Source organism: Eschrichtius robustus, chromosome 13, assembly GCF_028021215.1.
Source record: "Eschrichtius robustus isolate mEscRob2 chromosome 13, mEscRob2.pri, whole genome shotgun sequence".
Classification (NCBI taxonomy): domain Eukaryota; kingdom Metazoa; phylum Chordata; class Mammalia; order Artiodactyla; family Eschrichtiidae; genus Eschrichtius; species Eschrichtius robustus.
In genome coordinates, this window is record NC_090836.1 from 22,246,361 (window position 1) to 22,271,360 (window position 25,000).

The window sequence follows — 25,000 nt, forward strand, 5'->3', positions numbered from 1 at the left end:
TCTGTTTGAAGACATGATAGCAGCAAAAATTATGTTGTAAAACAAAAGTTATTATTTAAGACCAAAGTCCTACTCCAACATTCTTATTATTGGAGGGAGATTGGTCAACAATGGTAGCCCTCTTGTCCTGTCTTATTGTTATAATTTTTTTCTCCAATGGTGGCTTTAAAAAGGGGTATGGTGAAAATGCATTAAAAAAAAAACCCTACAGTTTCTTTTGGTTCTACAGGACAGTTTACACAAGGCAATTAGGGAGGCAATCTGGCAGTCTTATCTAAAAATGTACAGTTGTGAAAACAGAGGCACCAATTAATTACAGGTCAAAGTTTAGCTTTTTTTTTTTGGTAAGGTGATAGGAGCCAAATTTTTCCAGTGAGATACTGACCTGAAGGAAACTAATAACTAAACCTGGCACATTGATGCCCCTCATTGGAACAATATATAAGTGGAGGGTACATTGTGCAACTTAGAAATCAAAGACTGAGGGGTTTTTTTTTTTTTTTTTAACATCTTTATTGGAGTATAATTGCTTTACAATGGTGTGTTAGTTTCTGCTTTATAACAAAGTGAATCAGTTATACATATACATATGTTCCCATATCTCTTCCCTCTTGCATCTCCCTCCCTCCCACCCTCCCTATCCCACCCCTCTAGGTGGTCACAAAGCACAGAACTGATCTCCCTGTGCTATGCGGTTGCTTCCCACTAGCTATCTATTTTACGAGTTTTAAGAACCAGAACTTATATGTAGAAATCGTGTCTCTTTCGAAGTAGTCACTTTGGAAGGCATTCCACTCACATGGTGTTACTGCTGCTTTAAGTATTTTTGTCAGTTATGTTTATAGAATTGTGGTACATTATTTGTAATGCTCTCTATGGAAGATAATAGCATTCTTGAAGGATGGATTTAACTTTTGGGACAATCAACAGTTGTTTGGAGGTGAGTAAAGCATGTGGCAGCATGGGAGGACTCGAGCCCTGAGAATGGGCTTTCTTGATTTTTGAGTCCCAGCACTGCCGTCAACTAGTAGTGAGTCCATGGGCAAGTGGCACGACTGCTCGGAGGCTCATCTGTGAAAATGAGGAAGAAGAACCATTCATTCATTCATTCATCAGAGGCTAATCAAGCATTCACTGGGGGTAGCAGATAATGGGAATGGAGGGACAAGGTGATTACCTCTGCCTTTACATTTCTGTCCCAAGTTGGTAATCAATCTTTAATAAAATAAAATTAGCAGGCTAGGTTTACACAAGCATTAAGTAATAAGGGTGATTATCTTGGGCGGCTCTTAAATCATCTTTGATGAAATTTCCCAAAGAAAAATGCCAAGTGTTTGAGCAACTATAGCTTTACTAAGTAAAAGTTTAACTACTTTTAATTGACAAAGTTGAAGGACCCAGGTCATTTCAGATGCATTAGTTGGTGCCTGGATTGATTGATTCATTTCATTTGGAATAATGGTTTACAATCCTACCTCTGCATCAAGATTATCTATGGAGCCTTTGAAAAGTGCAGATGCTGTATGTCAACCCACTTCCTGAATTAGAATTTCTAGAGGAAAGTCTAGGTCACAGACATTTAAAAAGAGTATCATGGGTGATTCTGATACACAGTCAGGGATAAGAACCACTGGCTTATTATAATCCCTCATACTTCCAGAAATTTTTGCCTTTACCTTAGTATATTATACTTATCTCTTCTTTTCACAAACTTTCTTTTAAAAATATTATCTTAGCAGCATCTCATTATTGAAACTAAATTCAATTAATATATGACGACTCAATCCAGAGAGAATTTCTCAATCTACCAAGTGTAATATCTTTTTAATTGAGCATCCATTATGTACCTAATTCTCCATTGTTTAGGTGACTCTAAAATAAATCTAAGACCCAATCTCTACTGAAGTGAGTTTCTTTTGAAAACTAAGGGTTTTGGGGGGTGTTTGTTTTGTTTTGTTTTGTGTTTTGTTTTGGTTACATCATAATGTAATTGTGCCCATTCGAGGACAACAGAAAAACAGGAAGAAGAGGAGAACATTATCCATGTCCCACTGCCCCCAAGCAACTGCTTTTAGCATCTTGATGAGTTTTTTTCTAGGTGCTAGTTTCATTCTTATTAAACCTCAAGCAACTTCCTTCAATAAGCATTTCACATGCTTCCCCTACTCTCTCTAAACAGGATGCATAAGAAAATTAAATTATTTTTTATTTAAAATATGGATTGTTTAGGCTTTTAGGAACAGAACAAAAAATAATGCATGACATTGAAAAAATGCCCTTTCCCAAAATCTGCATGGTGTACTACATGTTTATTACAGATTGCTTAGGGATAAAAAAATATGACTAAGTAAAAAAATAGATGTTGAATAAAGTTGAAAATGATTGACAGGCATGGGGTTCATGAACTCCAGCAAGACCTTGGTTCTTCAGTCTTCAGGGGAGTTGAGAGAGGGCTATCTTCCTAGGGGCCAGCAATATGCTTGGGTATTGAGAGTCGGTCAGCTCCTCTCGCCTTGCCCTGGTCTGATTATACCTTTACTACCCTGAGGTGGAGGAGCAAAAAAGTGAAACTAGGAAGGTTTGTCTCCAAGGATTAGGCACAGGGAAGGAGCTGTTGGCTGGGAGACATGGTGCTGTAAGTCTGAACCAGTAGGTCCAAGCTGACACACTCCAGAGTCACCCCATAGATAAAAACCCACAAGGCATGAATAATTACTCTGCTATGCCACATGTTTCCCAGGAATGCAGGCAAATGACACTGATTGTGACACTCTCTAGTAGAGTCACGGTGCCTTCATGCCTTGCTGTACCTCACACACAATTCTGTCCTCGCACACGTAACACTTTATTACACTTCCCTGTTTATGTGTCTGTCTCCCTCCAGTTGAATGTGGGCTCCTTGAGAGCAGGAACCTGCTGCCTTTTTACCGTCAGTGCCTGCTGGCTTACTTGGCCATCTTAGGCACTCATTAAACGTTTATTGAATGAACTCAAGAAAGAATGCTGTACAGGCACTCACTCCTGAGAAAAAGGTACCAAGAAGAAATAAAATGATAAAGTTACAATCAGTCTTTGACAAAGGAATGTTTCTTACTGCCTTAGGGGATGGGGAGAGTGTTGAGCTTAGCTGGTAGTGTGTCCTGGGCAGGTTTTCAGAGTGGGACTTAATCACAGGGGTACATCCCAAACGTACTAACTGCCTAGACCCCACCTAAAATATAACTAAGTCAGACATTAAAAACAAACACATGTATCAAATACTCTACAGGTGATTCTGACCTGCAACCCTGGCTTAAAAAGCAGTGCATACAAGTATCTGCTAACCTACTACTTAATTTTATGATTTAGGCTAGTAAAAGAGCAACAAAATTTCCAGGTATAATTAGCTAGTTGAGCATAATGCTCATACAAATACACCTAAGCTGAAAGTGGTGTGGATTATAAAATAGCACTTGGCATTTCCTTATATGCTACATTGATAAAGTATTGTAAATAGAAACTTTATAAAATATCTATCCTGCCCTACAATGGCTTCATATCTTCTGATACAATTTGACAGGAAAAAAAAAAAAACCCACTCACCACTCACTTGTCACTCCTATATGGTTTTCTTAGACAACAGCAGGTCTATTGTTGCAGAGACGAGGATGCCCGTGGCAGTGCTGAGATTCACCTGGGCGGGAGCATCGGTCAGGGTACCTTCAGTTTCAAGGGATAGAAGTAATTAAACAAAAGGAATATCTGTTGACTTGTTTATTTATTTAACCATTCAGCAAATACTGATTGAGCCCCTTGTGTAAGCCAAGAATGATAAGCTAGGATAATAGCTTAACAGTTACTGATTACTTATCCATGCTAGGAAATGTCCTCCATGTTTTCATGAACTATTGTATTTGTACTTCATAGAGACCTTCTGAGATAGGTACTTTTAATGGTCACATTTCACAGATAGGAAATCAAGGCTTAGAGAGGTGAGGGAACATGTCCACATCATACAGCTGGTAAGAATTGGAGCCGGGATTGGAACTCAGGCGGACTGAGTCCGATGTTTGCACTCACTGATGCACTAAAAATGAGAGAGAGTTTATAGAAAAATGGTAGGAGGAAAAGAACACAGCCTATAAAGATTTGTCTTAGAGCCAAAGATGTCTTTAAAGGAGGTGATGACTGGATATGGAACCAAATGCAGGGAGTTGTAAGTCTATGGAAACCTGCATATTATGAAAATGAAAAAAGATGTCAGTCTGGCTTGGAGTCAGACAGTGACTCACTTACTGTAAAGAGGAAGAGCAGTGGTCAAATTGAAAATCGTATAGTTTGCTTATAACACATAGGATATTTAAAATGACTTTATGGTGTTTTCAATGTTATTATTTAGAAAACCTGATTATAATTCATCCAAAGTGTCTCGATTGAGTTATTCCTAAAGACAACTCTTAAAAGAAAAAGAAAAATGGACGAACAAAATATGCATTCAAGGATTTTAAAGATATACTGTTTATATCAGAAATATGTGAATCCAGATGAATCTTGTGTGTAACTTGTATGACTATTTAGGATCTATAAATATTTATTAAAGCCATGCAATGTTCTTTGCACTGTGCTGGGTACTGTGGAAACAATGATGATTAAGAAAAGCAAGATGTCTGTCCTCACGGTGCTTATGGTCCAGATTCTACACAGCGTCTGTTCTCACTACCCTGGGACTCAGCAGGGATATCTATGCACCAAGCACTTATGCCCTTGTGATATTGTGATTTATAACAAAAGATATATATTTGGTCTTTGTCCCCATTTCTGGCACAGACCTCCTAAAATCCTTGGAATTTCCTAAGTGAGGAAAGTGACAAAAGTGTCTTCTGTTATGCTAACGAGATGACTTTTGGAACACACCTAAGGATGTGGGCTGGCCGCCAGGAGAACCAACCGCGTGACTAGAGGGTTGCAATTCTCAGTCCCACCCTCCAGACACCCAGGGAGGAGAGAGCCTCCACCCCAGGCTGAACCAGTCACCAATGGTCATTGATTTAATCAATCATGCCTATGTAATGAAGCCTCCATAAAAACCGAAAACAAAAAACTGAATTCGGAGAGCTTCCAGGTTGGTGAACCAGAACACTTCCACATGCCACTGTGCACAGCCCCAAGCTCCATGAGGACAGAAGCTCCTTTGTTTGGGACCTTGCCCTATGTATCTCTTTCTCTGGCTGTTGATTCGTATCTGTTAACATCCTTTGTAATAAACAGGCAATTTAGTGAGTAAAATAGTTTCCTGAGTCCTAAGTTAAGCCCAAGGAAAGGGTTGCAGAAACCTCTGATTTATAACCAATGGGTCAGGAGCACAGATAACCATCTGGACTCGAGATTTATATCTGAAGTAGGGGCAGTCTTGTGGCACCAAGCCCTCAACACCTAGAATCTGATGCTGTCTCTGGCTAGATAGTGTCAGAATTGAGTTGAATTGTAGGACACCCAGCTGGTGTTGGAGAACTGCTTGGTGGTGTGGGGAGAAGACCCACACATCGGAATTGAGAGCATAGCCCTAAACATGCATGTTTAACATATATGTTAACACGTTTAACGTGTATATTAGCACACATTTGCCCTTACCACGCATGACTGCTTATGCGTGCAATGTATTAATGCCATGTCTCTATGCAATAAAAATCCAACTCATCAAGATACATACAGTAAATTTGTGCAATTTTTGTGTGGTGTACCAATCATATCGCAATAAAGCTAAAAAATCCAAGTCATTCAGCTAAAATATAAATGGCAAGAGCAGAGAACTTAGAGCTTAGGTCTTGTAGCCTTCAAAAGGGATAGTGGGGGTAGGGGGAGATAAATTAGGAGTTTGGGATGAACATATACATACGATTGAATATAAAACAGATAAACAACAAGGACCTACTGTATAGCACAGGGAACTATAGTCAGTATCCTGTAATAACCGTTAATGGAAAAGAATCTGAAGAAGAATATATATATATATATATATATATATATACATACATATATATATAATATATATATAAAACAGAATCACTTTGCTGTACACCTGAAACTAACAACATTGTAAATTAACTATACTTCAATTTTTAAAAATGGTTAAAAAAATGTAGCCTTGATCAAGTCACTTAACCACTGAAGAAATTTCGACTTCATAGGGTTTTGGTTAGATTTAGAGAGTAATAATTTGAGTACTTTGTAACCTATAAAATATATGTATGTATGTGTGTATATATATACATATACAAATACACATTCCAGACATCATTATTATTGTAATTTACAGAAAATCATGTTTTTGTTATTTTAGAGAAATTTTTCAGAAAATGATATAGTTTCATTAAATCTATACTTATGAGATATAGCAATAAAATGTGCTGTGGGATAGGCTATGGAAGTAGACTGGCTCTGTATCTAAAATCTGCATCATTTAGGAGAATGTTGGTACTATATTTGTTGTGTATACATCCTAGAGGAGGCCAGAAAATTCCCTCAACTGCCTTCCTCACACACCTGCAAACTTAACTGTGTTTTATCTTATCTTACATTCTTTCCTTCTATCTCAGCCTGTGAAGGGACTTTCCTTCTGACTAATTCTCCCACCTCAAGGAATTTATCTGATCAATTGTCCAAAAAAAAGAGAGGCACACTTTTCCTCAACTTTATATTATCCCTTTAGCTATAGCTTTTCCTATTTCTTTCCCTTCACAGCTAAGCTTTTCCATAGATAATTTTCTCCCCACTTCATCACCTCCCACTCACTCTTAAACTCACTGGAATCTTGAAACTCTATATGGATTGCTCTTGGCAAGGGCAACCAATGACCACCTTGCCACTAAGGTCTATGTACACTTTGTGTTTATCTTACTTGATTTCTCTGTGGAGTTCAAGGATAGGGTGAATTTGAGGTACATTTGGGATATTCAAATGGAGTTGTAAGTAGGTATTTACATTTTCAGATCTAGAGCTAAGGAAAGAAGTCTGGATTCCTTAGATTTTGGAGTCTTTGATGAAGCCATGGAACGTGTAGCATACATGCCCTTTCCCTATGCAATAAAAAATCCAATTCATCAAGATATATACATTAAATTTGTGCAATTTTTTGTATATCAGTCATATCTCAATGTGGTGATACCTAAATGTGGTGGTTTTAAAATATGCTTTTGATACTCTGATTCTTTAATACTCTTTCTTTCAATACACGGATCTTAATTCTTTTCCCCTTGAATGTGGGCTGGATTTAGTGACTCGCTTCTAAAGAATAGAGTGTGGCTCAAGTGTTGCTAAGTGACTTCTAAGGCTGCATCATTAAAAGGATAGCTTTTGTCTTGTTCTCTCAATCTCTGAATCTCTTGTTCTTGTTGAAGTCAGCCATCATGTTGTGAGAACACTCAAACAACCCTGTGGAGAGGCCAATGCACGGAGAGGCCACATGGAAAGGAGCCAGCCTACCAGCCAGATGAGTGAGCCACCTTGAAAGCAAATCTTTCTGCCTCAGTCAAAACTTCAGATGGTTCCAGGCCCCAGTCTTTAAGTCTTTCAGCTGAGACCCCAGAAAATGTGAAGAAACAAATGATCCCTGCTATACTCTACTTGAATATCTGACCCACAGAAATTATGAAATAATAAAGAACTACTGTTATTCCAAACCACTAAGCTTTGGGTGATTTATTATGCAGCAATAGATAATTAATACAGAGGAATCAGAATGGCAGGAGAGAAGTGAAGAGAGTTTAGTAAGATAATTTAGATTAAAAAAAAAAGAAACTTTACTTTTTCTATTGTTAATAACTGATGGATATACAATGACGTCCTGTATTTCTCCTCTTATTACATTTCAAAAATTGAGATATCGTTACAAAGAATAATAGGCACAGATCTTAAGTGTTGTTCAACGAGTCTTTCACAGTGGTTTATACCACGTAACCACCACCCAAACCAAGATATATAAGACTTCCATCACCCCAGAGAATCCTGTCTTGCTCCTTTCTGGTCAATTCTCTCATCCCAACTCTACAACCTCTTTTTAAATTCAGTTATCATAGATTTTTACCTTTTTATTTTTATTTTTACATAAATGGAATTATGCAGTATTTATTTTTTGTGTCTAATTTCTTTCACTCATTCAAGTCATTGACTATATCAATGGTTCATTCCTTCTTATTAGCAAGTAGTATTCCCTGTATGAATATACCACAATTTTTTATCCATTCTTCTCCCTATATTTCTTAATTATAATAAGTTTGGTTATTTCTACCTTATCATATGCAGTGCACACATCGAAATTATATAGACAAAAATACATGTACAAATTGCATGTAGAAAAATTTGATATTATAAATAACATCATATAAATAGGTGGAATGCATTAGGAAAGGATTCATAGTTAGCGTTGCTATGGACACTCTATAGAATGAGAAAGTTATAAGCCCTATGTGAACCACAGAGAGTACACTGCACATATGACATTTAACTTGAAAAGACAAACTGCAATACAAGGATCATAAATGGGTCAATTCTTTGGAGAAAAACTTGAGCCAAAAGTAATATTTAGAACTAATGATATATAAATAAAGAAAATACAAAAAAATTAGATTTTCTTTTATTTGTTGTACACACATGCATGTCAGCAATATCCCTAGAGTTATTTTAGATACGGAGACCAATGGTGCTGCATATCATAAATGAGTTCTCAATTGTTCTCTGTAGAATATCTGATACTTCCTTAAATCAAATCTAATTGAACATTTAAAATATATGTCATTACATATTAAAGAGACTTGACACAGACCTTGAAACTGTAATAATTTTTCCTATGAAATCTTTTTTGTTCTTGGTGAATCTAAGATCATGTGTTCAAAAATAAGTTGGTTTAGAGATTATTTCTAGTCGTATTTCCTAAGGACATCTTGTTAATGACACTAATTTTTTTCCCCAGTTCTGAATTTCTGAAGCATAAATACGTCCAAATAATGTTGAATTTGAAATGCAGCAAACACAGAAATACTAAGCTTATTTTTGTTATTTTCCTCACAGGATCAAAATAATCTCAAACCTTTTATTAACTACTCTCCTATAATTTCTAAGTTACCATCTCTGTCAGTTTTGAGTTATGGGAGCAGCCAGTAGAGTATCTGAAAACACTTTGTTTCTACTTTGCCTTTTTTCCCAGTAATATAAATATCTGAAGAGGTTATTGCTTAACCTATAAAACAGAGACATTATAACTTATGAATACTAAAAAAATCCTGTTCATTTCTGTTAAACTATGTGGTGAGCTGGAAATGGTGATTTTTCTTGTGGAAAGGACATATTAAAGGAAGACCTTTTTTGTTGTTGTTTTTAAAGACCCTTTGATACCATTTTAGCCTTGATTACTCTTCATCACTAACCTTCTGACAACTTGTCATCCTCTTCTTTGTTTCTACTTCCTCACATTAAGTAAGTGAAACTACCATCCTCATCACTATCACCTTGTGGTATTGCCAAAGACCAGGCCCCCTCGGACACAGATTCACGCGTGTGGTTGGGAATCTGAGCAGGTGTAAGGCTCCCCATACTACTACTGCCTTCCTTTGCTGGAAGCTGAAAATTGTAATCAGACTAGAAGGATTACAATTTATCTGGGCTGTTGTTCACTGCTACTGGTTTCATTTGTAACTTGTCTCACCTAGGCAGTTAAAAGTAAGCCTTCATTACAAGAATTTATGTGCAACTGTAAGCCACACTAGTTCTGAAACTTAGAAGACAAACCTACAGGAATACCCTATTATTTTGTTTACCTATTCTCACTTAACATCTAATTTAAGATATTGAGGGAAAGGCTAAGAATATTTTATTCTTAACTAACTGACAGCCCAGCAGTATGGTCAGCAAATAGAGCTTGTATCTAGCTATAAATTATGAACAGAAATAACAGTCTCAGTCAACTATCACATACATTGTGGTGGTGGATCAAGATATTTTGTAAAGTACTCAAATACTCTTAGAGTCAAGGCTAATAGCTAATTCTGTGATAGATGAAGTACTACCTATGATCATTAAATTGTTTAAAATCACAAATGATTTAAATCAGTCCATCCACTTATTTGCCTACAAGAAGTAATTAACAAAACAGGTAATCCACAGGAGTTTACATTTGGTTCCCCTCACACATCCCTAACTAGGCGAGTGGCCCAATAATCTGGCTACTAAATGATTCTGCTACTCCATTTTTTCATCTTTAAAAGAAGAAGCTATAATTACAACGAGTAACTGTCAAGAATGTAAAGTACCTAGCATGTGCTTGTTACAGAACAGATAGATACTCAGTAACTGGTAGCTACATTATTCGTAAGAACAAATAATTACTTCCATGTACTCAGCTTCCTAAAAATGTTTTCTTGGTTTATGTAGAAAAACCAAGTATTGTTCCCTTTTTGTCATTTGGGTTGTTCTCAATCAGGCACAAGTCACATGGGTACCTTGATGGAACACCAGCTATTATTTGTTCTCACTAGAAATCCTAATGGTGTAATGGCCCCAAAGCTGACAATGACCTTTCCTCAGCCCCTCTGCTCCTCTCGTGAGAGTGAGCGCTGTTTCTACTGCTTCTAGGGGGAGTGCTGGGATGTGCAGTTTGGTTTCTGCTTTTTAAACTACTGCATTGGTTCCATGGACCATATTTTTCTCACTGATCCAGAAGGAAGGTATAAGGAAAACACTGAAGTTCATAAAATAAGAATATATTTTATACCTTCAAAGGTACCCAGGGAGAGCTGATGATGATTAGTTTCTAATTCTTTGGAGACAAAGCAGGGAGTTAGATTTTCTTTAAATTAGCTGATAGCAAACAATCTAGGAGTAGGCTTTATCCTAGCATCTTGGCAACATCATTTTTTTTAAAATAAAGCTTTCTGAATGCTAAAATGACCATACCAAGGTAGATATAAATACTGTAAAGTGATGGGATCATTTCTGAGTGGTTTCACTTAAATTTGCTCTAAGTGCTACTGAGGAGAGGTATGTGGGAATAAGAATAATCGGTTTTATTGATTTGTTCGGTGACTTTTGGCAGGGACCAAATCTACCTTGAGCATCCTTATTTTCTAGCACGCTGTAGGTGCATTAAAAATAGCTCAAACGTGGACTGAGTTAAATCCTCCACGTCCAAAGTGTGTAATAATCCCCATAGGCACCGTTGTGGAGATTAGCGAAGACTGGCTAGGGACTTTATATAAATGATTAAAAGAGCTTTTAAAAACAAATAGGGTCCATCAACAGATGAATGGATAAAGAAGATGTGGCACATATACAAAATGGAATATTACTCAGCCATAAAAAAACGAAATTGAGTTATTTGTAGTGAGGTGGATGGACCCAGAGTCTGTCATACAGAGTGAAGTAAGTCAGAAAGAGAAAAACAAACACCGTATGCTAACACATATATATGGAATCGAAAAAAAAAAAAAACGTTCTGATGAACCTAGGGGCAGGACAGGAATAAAGACGCACACGTAGAGAATGGACTTGAGGACACGGGGAGGGGGAAGGATAAGCTGGGATGAAGTGAGAGAGTAACATTGACATATATACACTACCAAATGTAAAGCAGATGCTTGTGGGAAGCAGCTGCATAGCACAGGGAGATCAGCTCCTTGCTTTGTGACCACCGAGGGGGGTGGGATAGGCAGGGTGGGAGGGAGACGCAAGAGGAAGGGGATATGGGGATATATGTATACATATAGCTGATTCACTTTGTTATACACCATTGTAAAGCAGTTATACTCCAATAAAGATGTTAAAAAAAAAAAACATGTGAGAGAGTTCCCAATTAACCCAGCATCTGTATAAATAGTAATTTCAAAAGCAAATACCTCAGTGGGAAAAATGCCTTGATTTGTCAGCAGGATTGCAGAATTTAAAAAGAAAGAGCCCATGCCTTTTTTGGAAAATAAAGAACAATTTAACTTCTGGAACTTCACAGCTTGGAGCCTAGCAACGCCTCTTTCGGATTAAATTTTCTACTAATTAAACTCAAATGACTTAAACATTCATCACCTTGCACTGCACCTCTCAGAAAACAAAAACAAAACCGAAAAAATCCTGGGGTTTGGAGTGGGAGACATACACCACACACACACACACACACACACACACACACACACACACACACACACGGCCGCGTACCCAGACGTGCGCGCACACATACACACACACGCGCGCTCACACGCAGCCTGTCTAAAGTGCGCTGGGGTTTAGGAGGCGCGGGGCCACCCTGCCTGAGCCGGCGGGCGCTGTGTCCCGCCCGGCGAGTTGGCAGTTGGCGACCCCCCTCGACTCCCCCGCCGCCGCGGGCTCCCCGTGGCCTTCGGAGGCTCGGCGAGTCGCTCCAAATGTTTGCCATATTTGTTCAGCCTCCGTAACTCGCCGAGCAGGGCCAGCGCGGCCCGCCCCGCGCCGCCCTCGCCGTCGCCCCCGCAGCCGCCATGGGCAGGGAGCGGCCGGGCCGCGGCGCGCGGAGCCAGGGGGGACCGTCGGCCGCCGACGCCGCGGGGCCCGAGGACATGGGGCCGAAGAGGGGCGCGGGGGCCCCCAAGGAGTGCGGGGAGGAGGAGGCCCGGACGTGCTGCGGCTGCCGGTTCCCGCTGCTGCTCGCGCTGCTGCAGCTGGCGCTGGGCGTCGCCGTGACCGTGGTGGGCTTTCTCATGGCCGGCATCAGCTCCTCCCTGCTAGTCAGAGACACTCCATTTTGGGCTGGGATCATTGTAAGCATCGAGTCTGTTTTGCCTGAGCGCGTTTGCCAGACAGGAATGCCACGCCGCATGGTCGAGTTACCACTAACCCACCTGCATGCGCCCTTCCCCGGCTCCACGCCTCTAACTCGCCCTCTGCTTGGTGACCGATGCCCGCCGCCCCGGGTCTGCTCGGGCCGGGCGCGGCGGAGCTCGTGCCCTTGTCCTGCTTGTGGCTCCGAACGCCTCCGCCTCCGACAGGCCTGACCCTCACGCGCTGGAGCTGGGGAGGCGAGGCACAGGCTGCTTACTTTGGTCACACTGAACAGCCTCAGTAACAACAGCATATTCACTTCGGTTTTTTCCTTCTCCTCGCCCGCGGACCCCACCCTCGTCCCTGCAGAAGTAGCAAAAAAGTGAATAAGTTCATCCTGTAAAAGCAAGTTAGGAAAAATCCTGTACTTGGAGTGGCCACATTGGGTAGAATTGATTTTATTTTTTAAATCTGAGGTTCCGGTAGTAAGTTTATAAAACAGTGGTTGAAGGCAGGAAATGTGAATACAGCAAGCACAGCCTTAATCCACTGGAATCTAAAGTGGGATAAGCCCAGGGTGCTGGCCGTGGCAGGAGTCTTATTTGGGACTCTGCTAATGAATGTACTGGTCTAAGCAGAACACCACTCAGCTGTTGTGAGTGAGTGTTTGGACACAGCATACTTGGCTTAATTAAACGGATTCTCTGATATGAAATGGGTGCCATTTATTGAGCACCTACTGTGGGCCTGTCCTGCTACAGGCCTTACACGTATTATTTCTAATCCCCACATCAGCCTTATGGGATAGTTATTATCCTTCCATTTCTCAAATGAGAGAACCAAGGGCAAACCCACTGAAGGTCATGAGTTGGCAAAGTTGGCAAATCAACCAAGTTGATTCCTTTTAGCACCAGACTACATCTGCGTTTTCCTCACTGGGCCATGCTGCTCCCACATTTAGTTTGTAATTTTATTATTATAGTGCCTCGGGCTTACTAAAATCTCTTTCACGTGCATTATTTCATTTGGTCCCTGAAACAACACTTCGAGGTGGGAACTGTTATTCATCTGTGGACACGAGGAAACAGGCTAAGAGAAGTTAAATGGCATTCTCAAAGCCCAGAGGTGAAAAGTGGTGGAGTCAGGTGAGACCAGAATCGACACCTCTGGCTCCTAGTCTCACATTGCATCATTACTGCTATTACTGACCACAAGAACTGTACCTTATAAAACAACCCTCAAAATAATTTTGGATCAGGGACAGATGTTAAAAACACCTGATTAAGTATGCATTGACGCAGGTATTTTCTATTTAAGATTATTCGAACTCCAAATTCTTGCAGAGTAATTTAAAACTTTTAATTTGTGTACTGAGAAGTCCCATGAAATTATCATGATTAGAGTTTTCTAAATCAAGTGATTTTAAAAATAGCTTTTCACTAAGATATACTGGGTATTTTAGTCACTTCAACGACTGTTAACATACTCAGAGGGAAAAAAAATGTCTGTTCTTCAAGGCTAGGTGAATTCAAAGAAGAAAGGAACGAAACTTCTCATTCAGTGGTTTTGAATATCATTTACAAATGTGTTTTCTAACCTTTCTTTATTTCAACTTTAGAAAGTCCAGTACGAAAAAAGCAAATTAGGTGGGGAAAATTTGTCTTAATGTTTAAGACAGGAACGTACAAAACCTTGCAGCTCTGAAATTTCATGAGCTCCTTGTAGGAGCAGCCCATGCTCCTAGTTGCCCTTGGAAGCTCCCTGGATATGGTGCAAAGAGCATTATCTGCAGCCAGTTCTCTGTTTTTTCCAGTTTTCTCAGTTATAATCTGGGATCCACTCGAAGTTTTCTTGTAGTAACATCTGTATTGATGATATCTGTAATCTTGTCTTTCAACAGAGAGCATATGCAGAGCAGAGCAGTTAGTGGGGATGGCCTGAGACAAGTGAGGAGGGGCCCTGAGGAGCCGGGCAAGGAAAATCTCATCCCAGCTGGGCCAGAGCTGCAGGCAACTTGCCCCCGTCTCCCACAGACTCTGTGCTTGTTGTTCTCCTCAGGCTGTCTGTGGTTGGTCCTGGGGCACTCTTCCAAGCTTTCAAGGAAGGGAAAAGGCAGGGAGGCCGGGTGGTGAAGTACAGAAGCGGAAACACTGCACCTGGTGTTGAGCTCCCGCCCGGCCATTATTCACTGAATAACTTGGAGCAAGTTACTTAACTTCTCTAGGCTTCTGTGTCTTCGTTGATGACATCAGAATGGTAATAATAATTCCTATCTCTTAGGGTTGTCCTGCGGAATAAATAAATGAATACATGTTCTAATACTTAGAACAGTGCTGGCTCACGGTAAGCGTTCAGTGAGTTCGCCCTTTTTCTTAGCGATGAGTGGAGCAGTCATTGGTAGTGGCGCTCTTCGAAGTAGCAGTGGCTCTATTTTATCTCTAATCATGCAGAACAGTCACTTTGGACTTGCTGCATTTCCCAAACCAGTTTGAACCCTGAAGAAGCTATCAGTTCGGCCATCTCACCTTTCTCTGATGCCAGCCAAGTTACTGTTAGCAGTATCAGCGGTATTAGATGAGTCCAGTACTTTCTGAATCTTTCTGGAGGATTATAAAAATTAACTTGGGGGAAAAGGGCCTCCTCAGGGTCATTTTCCCTAGGGACGTGGAATGATTCTAGTCTGGTATATTCCCCAGGGAATACTGGAAAGTTTGCCCTATTTAGCAGACCTGTTAGACCAAAGCAGTACAGGTCAATCCCTGAGGCTGAGGCAGAGTCAAACCTGTTTCCGGAATTTACGCTGAATTCAAGCAGGGCCCCCAGACTGAGGCACCCGCCCCATCGACAGTTTGGCCTGCTTCACTCTTCTATTTCTGTTTATACTGGTTGCCTCTGATCATGTGACACCTACTTCATTTTACAAGGTTTGCTATCGCATTACTTTGGGATTTGGGTATCACCATTCCCATGATAGAATCTAGGTATACGGATAAATTCACTTAGGCAACTTCTTCTTGACCAATATCTGGGTGGCTTGATGAATATTCAGTGAAATTCTAGTTATAAAAAAAGCCATTGGTAATCTCCAATCAGAGATTTATGTCCAGAGGAATTTTAGAAAAACAAATAGGTTATTTCTTACCTACCTGTAAATATGACTCCTCTCACTCTCCATCAGAGACATGACTGAAGTCTTTTTACTTCAATTACGAAAGATTCCCGTAAAGGAAAAAAAAAAAAAGAATGGAGCTGCTCTGGACACCACGTAACCTGTAAAAGTGCCATTCTTCTCTCAAAATTCTTTCTACATGGCTTGAGGGTTGCAAGTCACTCCACAAGGACAACACAAAGTGAAACAGGGTCTTTGAGGATGAACTTGGCTAGGGGCAAGGGATCCTAGGAAACAGAAGTTTGCATTTTATTCCGTTAATGGCTTGAGTAGCTGGGTCGAATAGACATTCAAGTTTGCACGTCATTCCAGAATTCTTATTGATGAAAAAATGTGTAAGGATTGAAGAAATCTAAGAACTTTGGGGCCTTTACTTACTTCTTACTCAAATTAATACAATTTTGGTTTAGGTGAAGCATAACATGTTTTGAACTTTGGCTTATTTTTTTCATTTGGCAGCATTTGTTGGGGATGTCTGATTAGCTCGGCATTGGTCTAAAAATAATGAATCATATACAAGGAGGAGATCTCCAGAGATCCTGATGGACATGTGGCCTTATCTTATCTGACAGTAATGAATACTTCTGATTAAAAAATTTAACCTACGCAAATATTTTTAAAGTCCATTTACCTTTCAAAGTGTTTCACTTACCATGATTTATTTGCTTTGGCATCTCTATCTGAAGTCAATTTAAGAGCAAACTCTTGCTTCTCTTCCCCAATGGGGATGTTTAGTGTTTGTTAGTTCCTTGGCCCTTGTAGGGAATATTCCCATGGAAAGTGGGAATTTATTTGCCTTATTGTGCTTTGTTAGTTTTCCTCACTCTTGCTCCATTGCCTCCCATCCCCCATCCCCCTGGAATAAAATCCCTGAGATATATACCACAGTAGTCACATTAGAAAGTTTAAGGAAAGAGCTTAAAGGGAAGACTATTTCCTTTCCATAATGTCATTCATAAAACTTATCGTATGAATCTGTAATGATTAAGAGTACTGTCAAGAATTTCAATAACAGTTTTCATATGTTAACTTACTCTAAGGAATTCAAAATGCAGGTGTAGTCAGATTTTTTAAATCTATTTTTAATCTTGACTTAATGGAAGGGAAAATTGGGTGGTTATTTATTTTAAAAAAGAATACACCCTGAAATTCACAAGTAGATATATGACATATAGCAAGTAAGGAACAGATATTATTATTATCCGCAATTTATAAGTGGAGAGACTGCGACATGATGGTTTGCCTAGATGATTTGATCATGGTTTTGAAGAAAAACTGGAAGTGAGAAAGATTTGGCACTGGGGTTTTGGATAGACCCTAAACAAGTCAAGAAGCAAAAAAATGATGTCAATTTTCCACATATGTGTATTGACATTTGAGAATTTAATCTGGAATTATATTTTTAGGAACACATTGCATAGTAGTACATTATTTTTCATATTGGGGCCTTAATATGCTTCCAAAACTTAATATTGCATCTCTAGTACCACTGGGAAATAATTTTGATTATAGCAACTGTCACAGGATAGTTAGGTACTGAGGAGTGACAATCCCATGGCCTAACTCAGTCTCCACTGAGTATGTATAATAAGTAATGAGAGGATAATTATCTTATAGGTACATGAAGTTGTTGTAGTAAGTCTAGAAATGGAATGTAATTGGATTAATTTGGAAAAAAATTAATTTTAATAAGTGTATGAACACAAAAGGGAATATTCAAGAATTTGGTGACATGCTCTCTGAAAGAAATTTAGGAATACTGAATAAAGAATAAGTAAAGTTAATAATAAAACAACAAAAAAAATTAAGAAAGAATAAGTAAACTTGGAACAAAATCATTAGATGCTTAGAATCATTAGGAGAATGTATTTTCACTTCTATTGCTAGCTTCATACTAAGCCAGATATGCAAAGGCCAAGGGAATGCTTATACAATGAGGAAATTATCCCTGAACTTCCTTTCTCTTTTTAAAAAAGGAGGAGAAGGGACAGCTTCTGATATTTTTCAACCTGTATTATGGATATATTCAATCTCTAGAAACTTTTAATATTGACAATTATCATTTTGGTTTTATTTTTTTATGGTAGAAAGAGTAGTGCATAGAATTCGGGGATAATCAAATAAAAAGTAAAGCAATTAATTCCCTTTAAGTATATTATGTGTCCATGGGGCCGTTATTTATCCCTGACACATAGCGGTATCCAATGTGTTAAACCAAACTCTATTCCATATTTGCCATTATTAGAGTTTCTGTTTGAACTTACATATATCCATTTTTAAACTATGGTTTGAGAAATAACATACAGTTGTATTTTCCAATATAGAAAAATTTAAGTTTATTGATAATGTTGAAAAGAAGTAAGAGGTGATAATAAGGAGTGTGTTATTACCCCATTGTGGGCCCTTGGGTTCCAGAAATATTCAGAACATGTTAACTTAGCATTATTGAGATATTTTATCTCATGTTATAAAATGACTGCAGGATCTAAAAAAGAAAGAAGTCACGTGACTTATTTTGCATTCCCCTAACTTGAATAAATTAGGACAAATCAGGATCGATGGGGCTGAATGCTAGATGCCAATATTACCATCCTTACCTTCTATAAAGAAAGCAATGGCAAAGATTTCCCTAATATTTGGTCCAATAGTTTTATAGATTGCCATTATGATGTCCACTTTCAGTTTGGTCTGAGGAAATGGATATTTTCTGGACTTTTTCTTCCCATTAACCTTGTCCATGACATTTCTATTAAGGGTGTTCTTTAACTGGGTCCACTTGCCCGTGTTGTACCCTGAAGGGTTGGCATAAACATTAAAGGATACACACAAGATAATGTGAAGAGTTCAGTGTGCATATTTCTATGTTGCTGTAGGATAGGAATGGAATCTAGTCATTAAACTTTAATTAGATACCATTTCACTGCAAAGTACAGTTCATTTTTAGGACTTAGATCCTGGCAAACTAGAGAAATGCTGCTCAAAAGAGCCCATTAAAATCCAGGGTTGGATTCAAGTCTAGGTTTATTCAAGTCTAGGTTTATTACAATGATGAGTTCATAAGCTGAAGGTGATCTTCTTTTAAAAAATGGATGTTGGGAACAGTATTTGTAGCATAAACTATATAAAAGCCTATTTCAGAGGCATGTCGTCTTTCAGATGGTTTGGATGCTACCTCAGATCTCAGTGTATTGAGATACAATTTGGCAGGAGTAACTGTTAGATGACTGAGCGAGGCAGCTCACTCGATCACCCTGGTAGATTTTAAAATTCATATGTGTACGCTTCCACATACGGCAATAACTAAAATACATTTTCCTTTCTGTCTTAGCCTGCTCCAGTACGGTGGGTTCTGGTGAGGGGCTCTCTTCCTGGCTTGCAGATGACCACCTTCTCACTATGTGCTCACGTGGTCCTTCCTTGGTGCATGTGCCTGGAGAGAGGGAGGGATCTCACTCTCTTCCTCTACTTCTAAGGTCACCAGTCTTGTAGGATTAGGACCTCCCCCTTACAACCTCATTTAACCTTAATTACCTCCTAAAAGCCCTGTCTCCAAACACAGTCACATTGAGCGTTAAGGCTTTAACATGTGAATTGGGGGCGGGTGTGCAAAATTCAATCCATAGCCTTTTCAGTGAGGAATATCAGTTTGTACAGCCACCTCAGTGATTCTTAAGTGTGTTTCTCAGCTTCTTCAGGAAGGCCCTGTGGCTTTCATGGAACAGCTAGAAGTCTGAATGTTTCTGATGAGGGTTCTGAACCAGTAAGCTGGCACTTGGCAGTGCAGCGGGGTGGCGTGGCTCAGTCTCATGCCAGTAGTGAAACATATGGAGGAGGGTGTTTTCAACGCATTTACGGATTGCTTCTTTTGTCAAATTTCAGTAAAAATAAAATCAAGTAGATGTAGCCGGTGCCTACAATTCTAAGGGTAGCTTAGGCGTTCCATTTGTTGCCTTAGCTTTAAGGCTTAGGACCCACCATTTAGTGAATCTCTGCATTTCTTGGCTGCTCCGGGAGTGAGTCGCTATCAGGATCTAGCTACATGCCACCTTGGCCTCCGAGGCAAGAAAATGAGGGTAGCTGACTGAGCCCTGCTGGTGGCGGATGCTCAGATTTTCAGCAATTAGATGAGCCCTCTGGCATCTGGGAGCGGTGATCTCAGGCTTGGTCTTTCTAGAACTCAAGGGAAGCCCGCTCTCAGGTCTTCTTTATAATATGCAGCTGAAGCTTTCATTTTTTTTTTTTTTTTAAATAGCCCCGTTTGCTTTTTTTTTTTAAAGAAATTCACGTTCTTTTATTTATTTATTTATTTATTTATTTATGACTGTGTTGGGTCTTCGTTTCTGTGAGAGAGCTTTCTCTAGTTGCGGCAAGTGGGGACCACTCTTCATCGCGGTGCGCGGGCCTCTCACCATCGCAGCCTCTCTTGTTGCGGAGCACAGGCTCCAGACGCGCAGGCTCAGTAATTGTGGCTCACGGGCCCAGCTGCTCCGTGGCACGTGGGATCTTCCCAGACCAGGGCTCGAACCCGTGTCCCCTGCATCGGCAGGCAGGCTCTCAACCACTGCGCCACCAGGGAAGCCCTGATGCTTTCATTTTTGAGGATGATTCTGAAAATTAGATGAACACTCTTTGTTCTGTGGAATGGGTCAAAATAAAACCCTGAGGGTGCTGCCACCTGGGGCCTCATGCTGTCACAGCCTCCAGGACGAGCGTGCAGCTCCTGGTGGATCCTCCTTAGGTACACTGTCAGGGCTTCTCGTTTGATCCTGTTTGTCCAGCTTAAAAACCCTAAACATTCTAAGGGTCTCTGCTTTACTTTAACAAGTGCTGCACAAATCCAAACCATCCCAGAGGGGAAAACTAGAGAAGACCGAGTAGAACCATCCAATATGCCACCTTTTGGTCCAATCCGAGTCCAAAATGAGTAGCAAACAAAAGGCGAGGCCATGGTTCCAGACACATGCTGGAATATCGCTGGTTTGGTTTTTGAGCATATTTAAAGTTGATGCTCTCTGATCTAAGGTTGCTAAGCAACGTGCACTGCCTAACACAGTCCTGAATGTGAGTGTTTCAGTGCTGTGTTTCCTCACTCTGGCAAAAGGCTGGTAAGTGCCTGCATGTTAGAAAGCAAATGGTTTGTTCACAAATAAGCATTCTCACGTTCTGCTGAAGAAGTTCGGTTGGGGCTGCTTCTGTTGTTGCAGAAAATGAGCAACTCCCCCTGGCTGGGAGAGGCTGCAGAAACCTCGAGGATGCTGTTTTATCAGCATCCCACTCAACTGTTGTTGTGAAAGTGTTGGATTCAGCATTCACTGTAATGAGCCATTAAAATCCCATTAAGATAGGTTGTTATCAAGACCTCTCTCTTGTGTGGAAGATAATGACAGGTGAGGAGAAAAGAGGGGGACTTGCTAATGTGTTAACTAGACCCTAACTAGGGAGAGAATTTTCGATTTATTGCTAGGGAAAAACAGAACACTTACCAGCTTCCTTCTAAAGTATCAGGTGTGGCACACCTATCAGGCCATTACCTGCGCCATTTAGCTGTGCCAGGAAAGCTATAAAAGGGGCCTTTTCCAAGATAAGGGAAACAGCATTTCAGCCTTCATCCTTTCTGTTGGAGGGTGGAGGTTGCTCAGCTATGGAGACGAACACAGGGCCACTATCCCGGTCTCAGGGAAGGGGTGGAGCTTCAGAGGCAGCAAGAGGGCAAACGAGGTCTCCGTAAGGTGGACACGCTTTATAACCAATGCAAAATCACTTCTCCATGACTGCATACTGATGAAAGACAGAATTCAACCATTTTAGTGCACATGTTCCACGTTCAGTAAGTTTATGCATGTCTCTCATGCGCTCGCTACTCAGATTCTGAAACAGAAGGATCAAACCCACGCAGGTTGGCTTTGTCGCATAATCTTTTCATGAACAAGTGGTTTGGGATGCCTATGAAAGGGTTTCCCTCTGAGTTAAGGTCTCTGAGACCAAACATAATTTTAAAAATGAACATAGGGTGACCGTAACTATTGTGTTCGAGAACCCTCGATAAATACTCATTCAGTCACCGAATCTAGTGCGTCACAAACTTTTCCACCTGGAGACCTCCCTGAAGCCTCGCTCCCCTTCTCCCCGTCCTCACACACACATCACAAAAAGCTCAGTGTCTAGCTAACCCATGTTGCCATGGAAGGGAAGAGAGGAAATGCGGGAGAGGCTGCAGGCTGCCTGGGGACACTAACCTCATGATGAAAAGGACAAAAAACTTTTTAAAGAAGTAATGTTACTATATATTACTTAATGTTCCATTATATCCTTTGTGTGTGTGTGTGTGTGGTTTTTTGTTTTTTGTGTTTTTTTTGGTAAAAAGTGCTCTTAATTAGAAAAGCCACTTGATAATATTTTTTAAAGATTGAACAGGATGGTTCTCTCATTTACGCTCCTGCTATAATTGAATTTATATTGATTTACTGTATAATTTCTATATACTGTACCATTTCATCAAATTCTATTTATTGTACTGTTTCAGATAGATGGACCCAGGCGTATTAACGTAGAATTATCTGCACAATCATTTCTGAAGTGGGACCTAATTTGAGAACCTACTTAATTATGCCTGAATCATAAAATTCAGCCTATCTCTATACCTCTGCAGTAGGCTAAATCCACATTTATAAAATTCCTTTCCCTTCTGAGGATTTGAAAAATTTTTTTTTCTAAATGTCTTTTTTTTTTTTTAAAGGAATGCCTTTATTTTTAAAAATTATTTATTTATTTATTTATTTTTAGCTGTGTTGGGTCTTCGTTTCTGTGCAAGGGCTTTCTCTAGTTGCGGCAAGCGGGGGCCACTCTTCATCGCGGTGCGTGGGCCTCTCACTATCGCGGCCTCTGTTGTTGCAGAGCACAGGCTCCAGACACGCAGGCTCAGTAGTTGTGGCTCACAGGCCCAGTTGCTCCGCAGCATGTGGGATCTTCCCAGACCAGGGCTCGAACCCGCGTCCTCTGCATTGGCAAGCAGACCCTCAACCACCACGCCACCAGGGAAGCCCCTGAAAATTTTTTAAGTGAAACAAATGAACTGTAGTAGTTTATTTTTCCCACAAATAGGTAGCACTTCTACCCCTCGTGTCAACTCATGAGAAATGCTGAAACACAATTTTGTTTCTCTTATATTCTTTGAAAATGGATTATTTTGCAAAAGTAGGTACTTATAGACCCTATTGATGATTAGTTTCTGATAAGTTACCACAAGAGTGAGTTAGGTGGTTGATAAGCAACAGAACAGAAGCCTATCAACGAAAGAGTACCTACTTGTAAAACAGAAACCTTTCACATCTAGCCATTCTCCCTGTGTCTTTGCATATGCCAAGTGCGTTACCCCCAGGAGCTGTGTCTGGGAGAGGGCACACACACACACACACACAACCAGCTACGATACAGTTGAAAAACCAAGTGTTAAGTTGGTGCTCTAAAGAAGGTGGCAGAGAGGAAGGTGTGATTCATCCTGTCCGGGCAGGATCAGAAAAGGCAAGGAGAGGGGGCCTGAAACTGCAGGAGGGGCCTCAACTTTGGAATAAAACACATGTGGGTAGAATCCCAGATCTACCATTTTCAAAAAATTTAGGTTATGATTTTTATTTTTATTTTTGTGTGAGTTTGAACAAGTATGGGCAATTCTATACCATCCTATGATTTTAATTATGAAAATTTCTAAGTATATAATAGCATAGACAGACTAATAAAGCAGCCTCAGGTTCATCAAGTTTTAATATTTTGTCATAATTGTTTTCATTTTTTTAAGAAAACATTGCAATATATTGAAGTCACCTGTTTCCTTTCTTAATCATATTCTCCTACCCCATCCTCCTTCTCCAGAGGTATCTACTATCCTGAATTTGATATCTGTCATGCCTATGAATGTTTTCATACTTTTTATATCTATATATCCATAACCAATAATTAATGTTGTTTACAATATTTTAAATCTTTTATAAATGGTAGCATAATATATTTTTTCAATATTGTTTTTGAGATTTATTTATAATAGTTCATGGATATCATTCATTCATTTTTGCTATACTATATGTCATTATAGGAATATACAACAATTAATTTATTCATTTTCCTGTTGATGAAAATTTAGGTTGTTTTCAAAAGATTATTTTTTTCTTGCAATTACAAACAGTGATACAATGGACATTCTATTCCATGGCTCTCTATGCATGTATTTCAAAGTTTTTAAAGGACCATTCCTAGGAGTTGAATGATTGGGTCTTAAGATATAGGCATTTTCAACTTATTAGATATTGCCAAATCAGTACCGCAAACCCAAAGTTGTACAAATCTACACTCCAGCAAGTCAGAATTTCCACTGATCTATATATATGCCAACTTTTGTTACTGTCAGACAATTTTAATTTTTAAAAAATCTTTTATTTTTTTAATTAACAAATTTTAATACAATTTTAAAAGGTTACTTTCCATTTACAGTTATTACAAAATACAGACTATATTCCCCGTGTTGTACAATACATCCTGGAGCCTATCTTACACCTAACAGTTTGTGCCTCCCAACCCCCTCCCATATTGCCCCTCGACCCACACTGGTAACCACTAGTTTGTTCTATCTGTGACTCTGCTTCTTTTTTGTTATATTCATTAGTTTGTTGTATTTTTTAGATTCCACATATAAGTGATATCATACAGTATTTGTCTTTTGTCTTTCTCTGTTTGACTTATTTCACTTAGCATAATGCCCTTCAAGTCCATCCATGTTGCTGCAAGTGGCAAAATTTCGTTATTTCTTATGGCCAAGTAGCAGACAATTTTAGTTTTTGCCTATCTTATTTGTATGCAATGACATCTTATTTTAATTTATATTTTTCTGATTACTGCTGGAGTTGAACATATATGTTTATTGACCATTTAATTATGTTTTCTATCCTTTATTTATTCAACAAATGTTTTCTATGAGTTGTTTCTCTCCTACTTATTGATTTATAAGATGTATTATCTTTGTTACTTAGCCTTTGTGGTTTTAGGTACTGCAAATATCTTCTCCTAGTTGGTATCATGTCTTTT

At 39.5% G+C, this 25,000-nt stretch overlaps 1 protein-coding gene and 1 long non-coding RNA gene across 2 annotated transcripts in view; one reads left to right on the top strand and one right to left on the bottom strand.

The window, feature by feature from the left end:
* Window positions 1-702: 702 nt before the first annotated feature.
* On the bottom strand, window positions 703-12,886 carry LOC137775488 (uncharacterized). Its single transcript, XR_011076029.1, has 3 exons — window positions 12,837-12,886; window positions 3,583-3,699; window positions 703-1,071 (listed from the first exon to the last, which is right to left on the bottom strand). It is a non-coding gene; the product is annotated as an uncharacterized lncRNA (long non-coding RNA).
* SSPN (sarcospan) overlaps window positions 12,239-25,000 on the top strand; it is a 40,356-nt gene continuing 27,594 nt past the window's right edge. Inside the window, exon 1 of the mRNA XM_068561411.1 lies at window positions 12,239-12,755. Within this exon, the coding sequence (XP_068417512.1) occupies window positions 12,477-12,755 (279 nt within the window). The 5' untranslated portion in view covers window positions 12,239-12,476. The remainder of the gene's footprint in view (window positions 12,756-25,000) is intronic.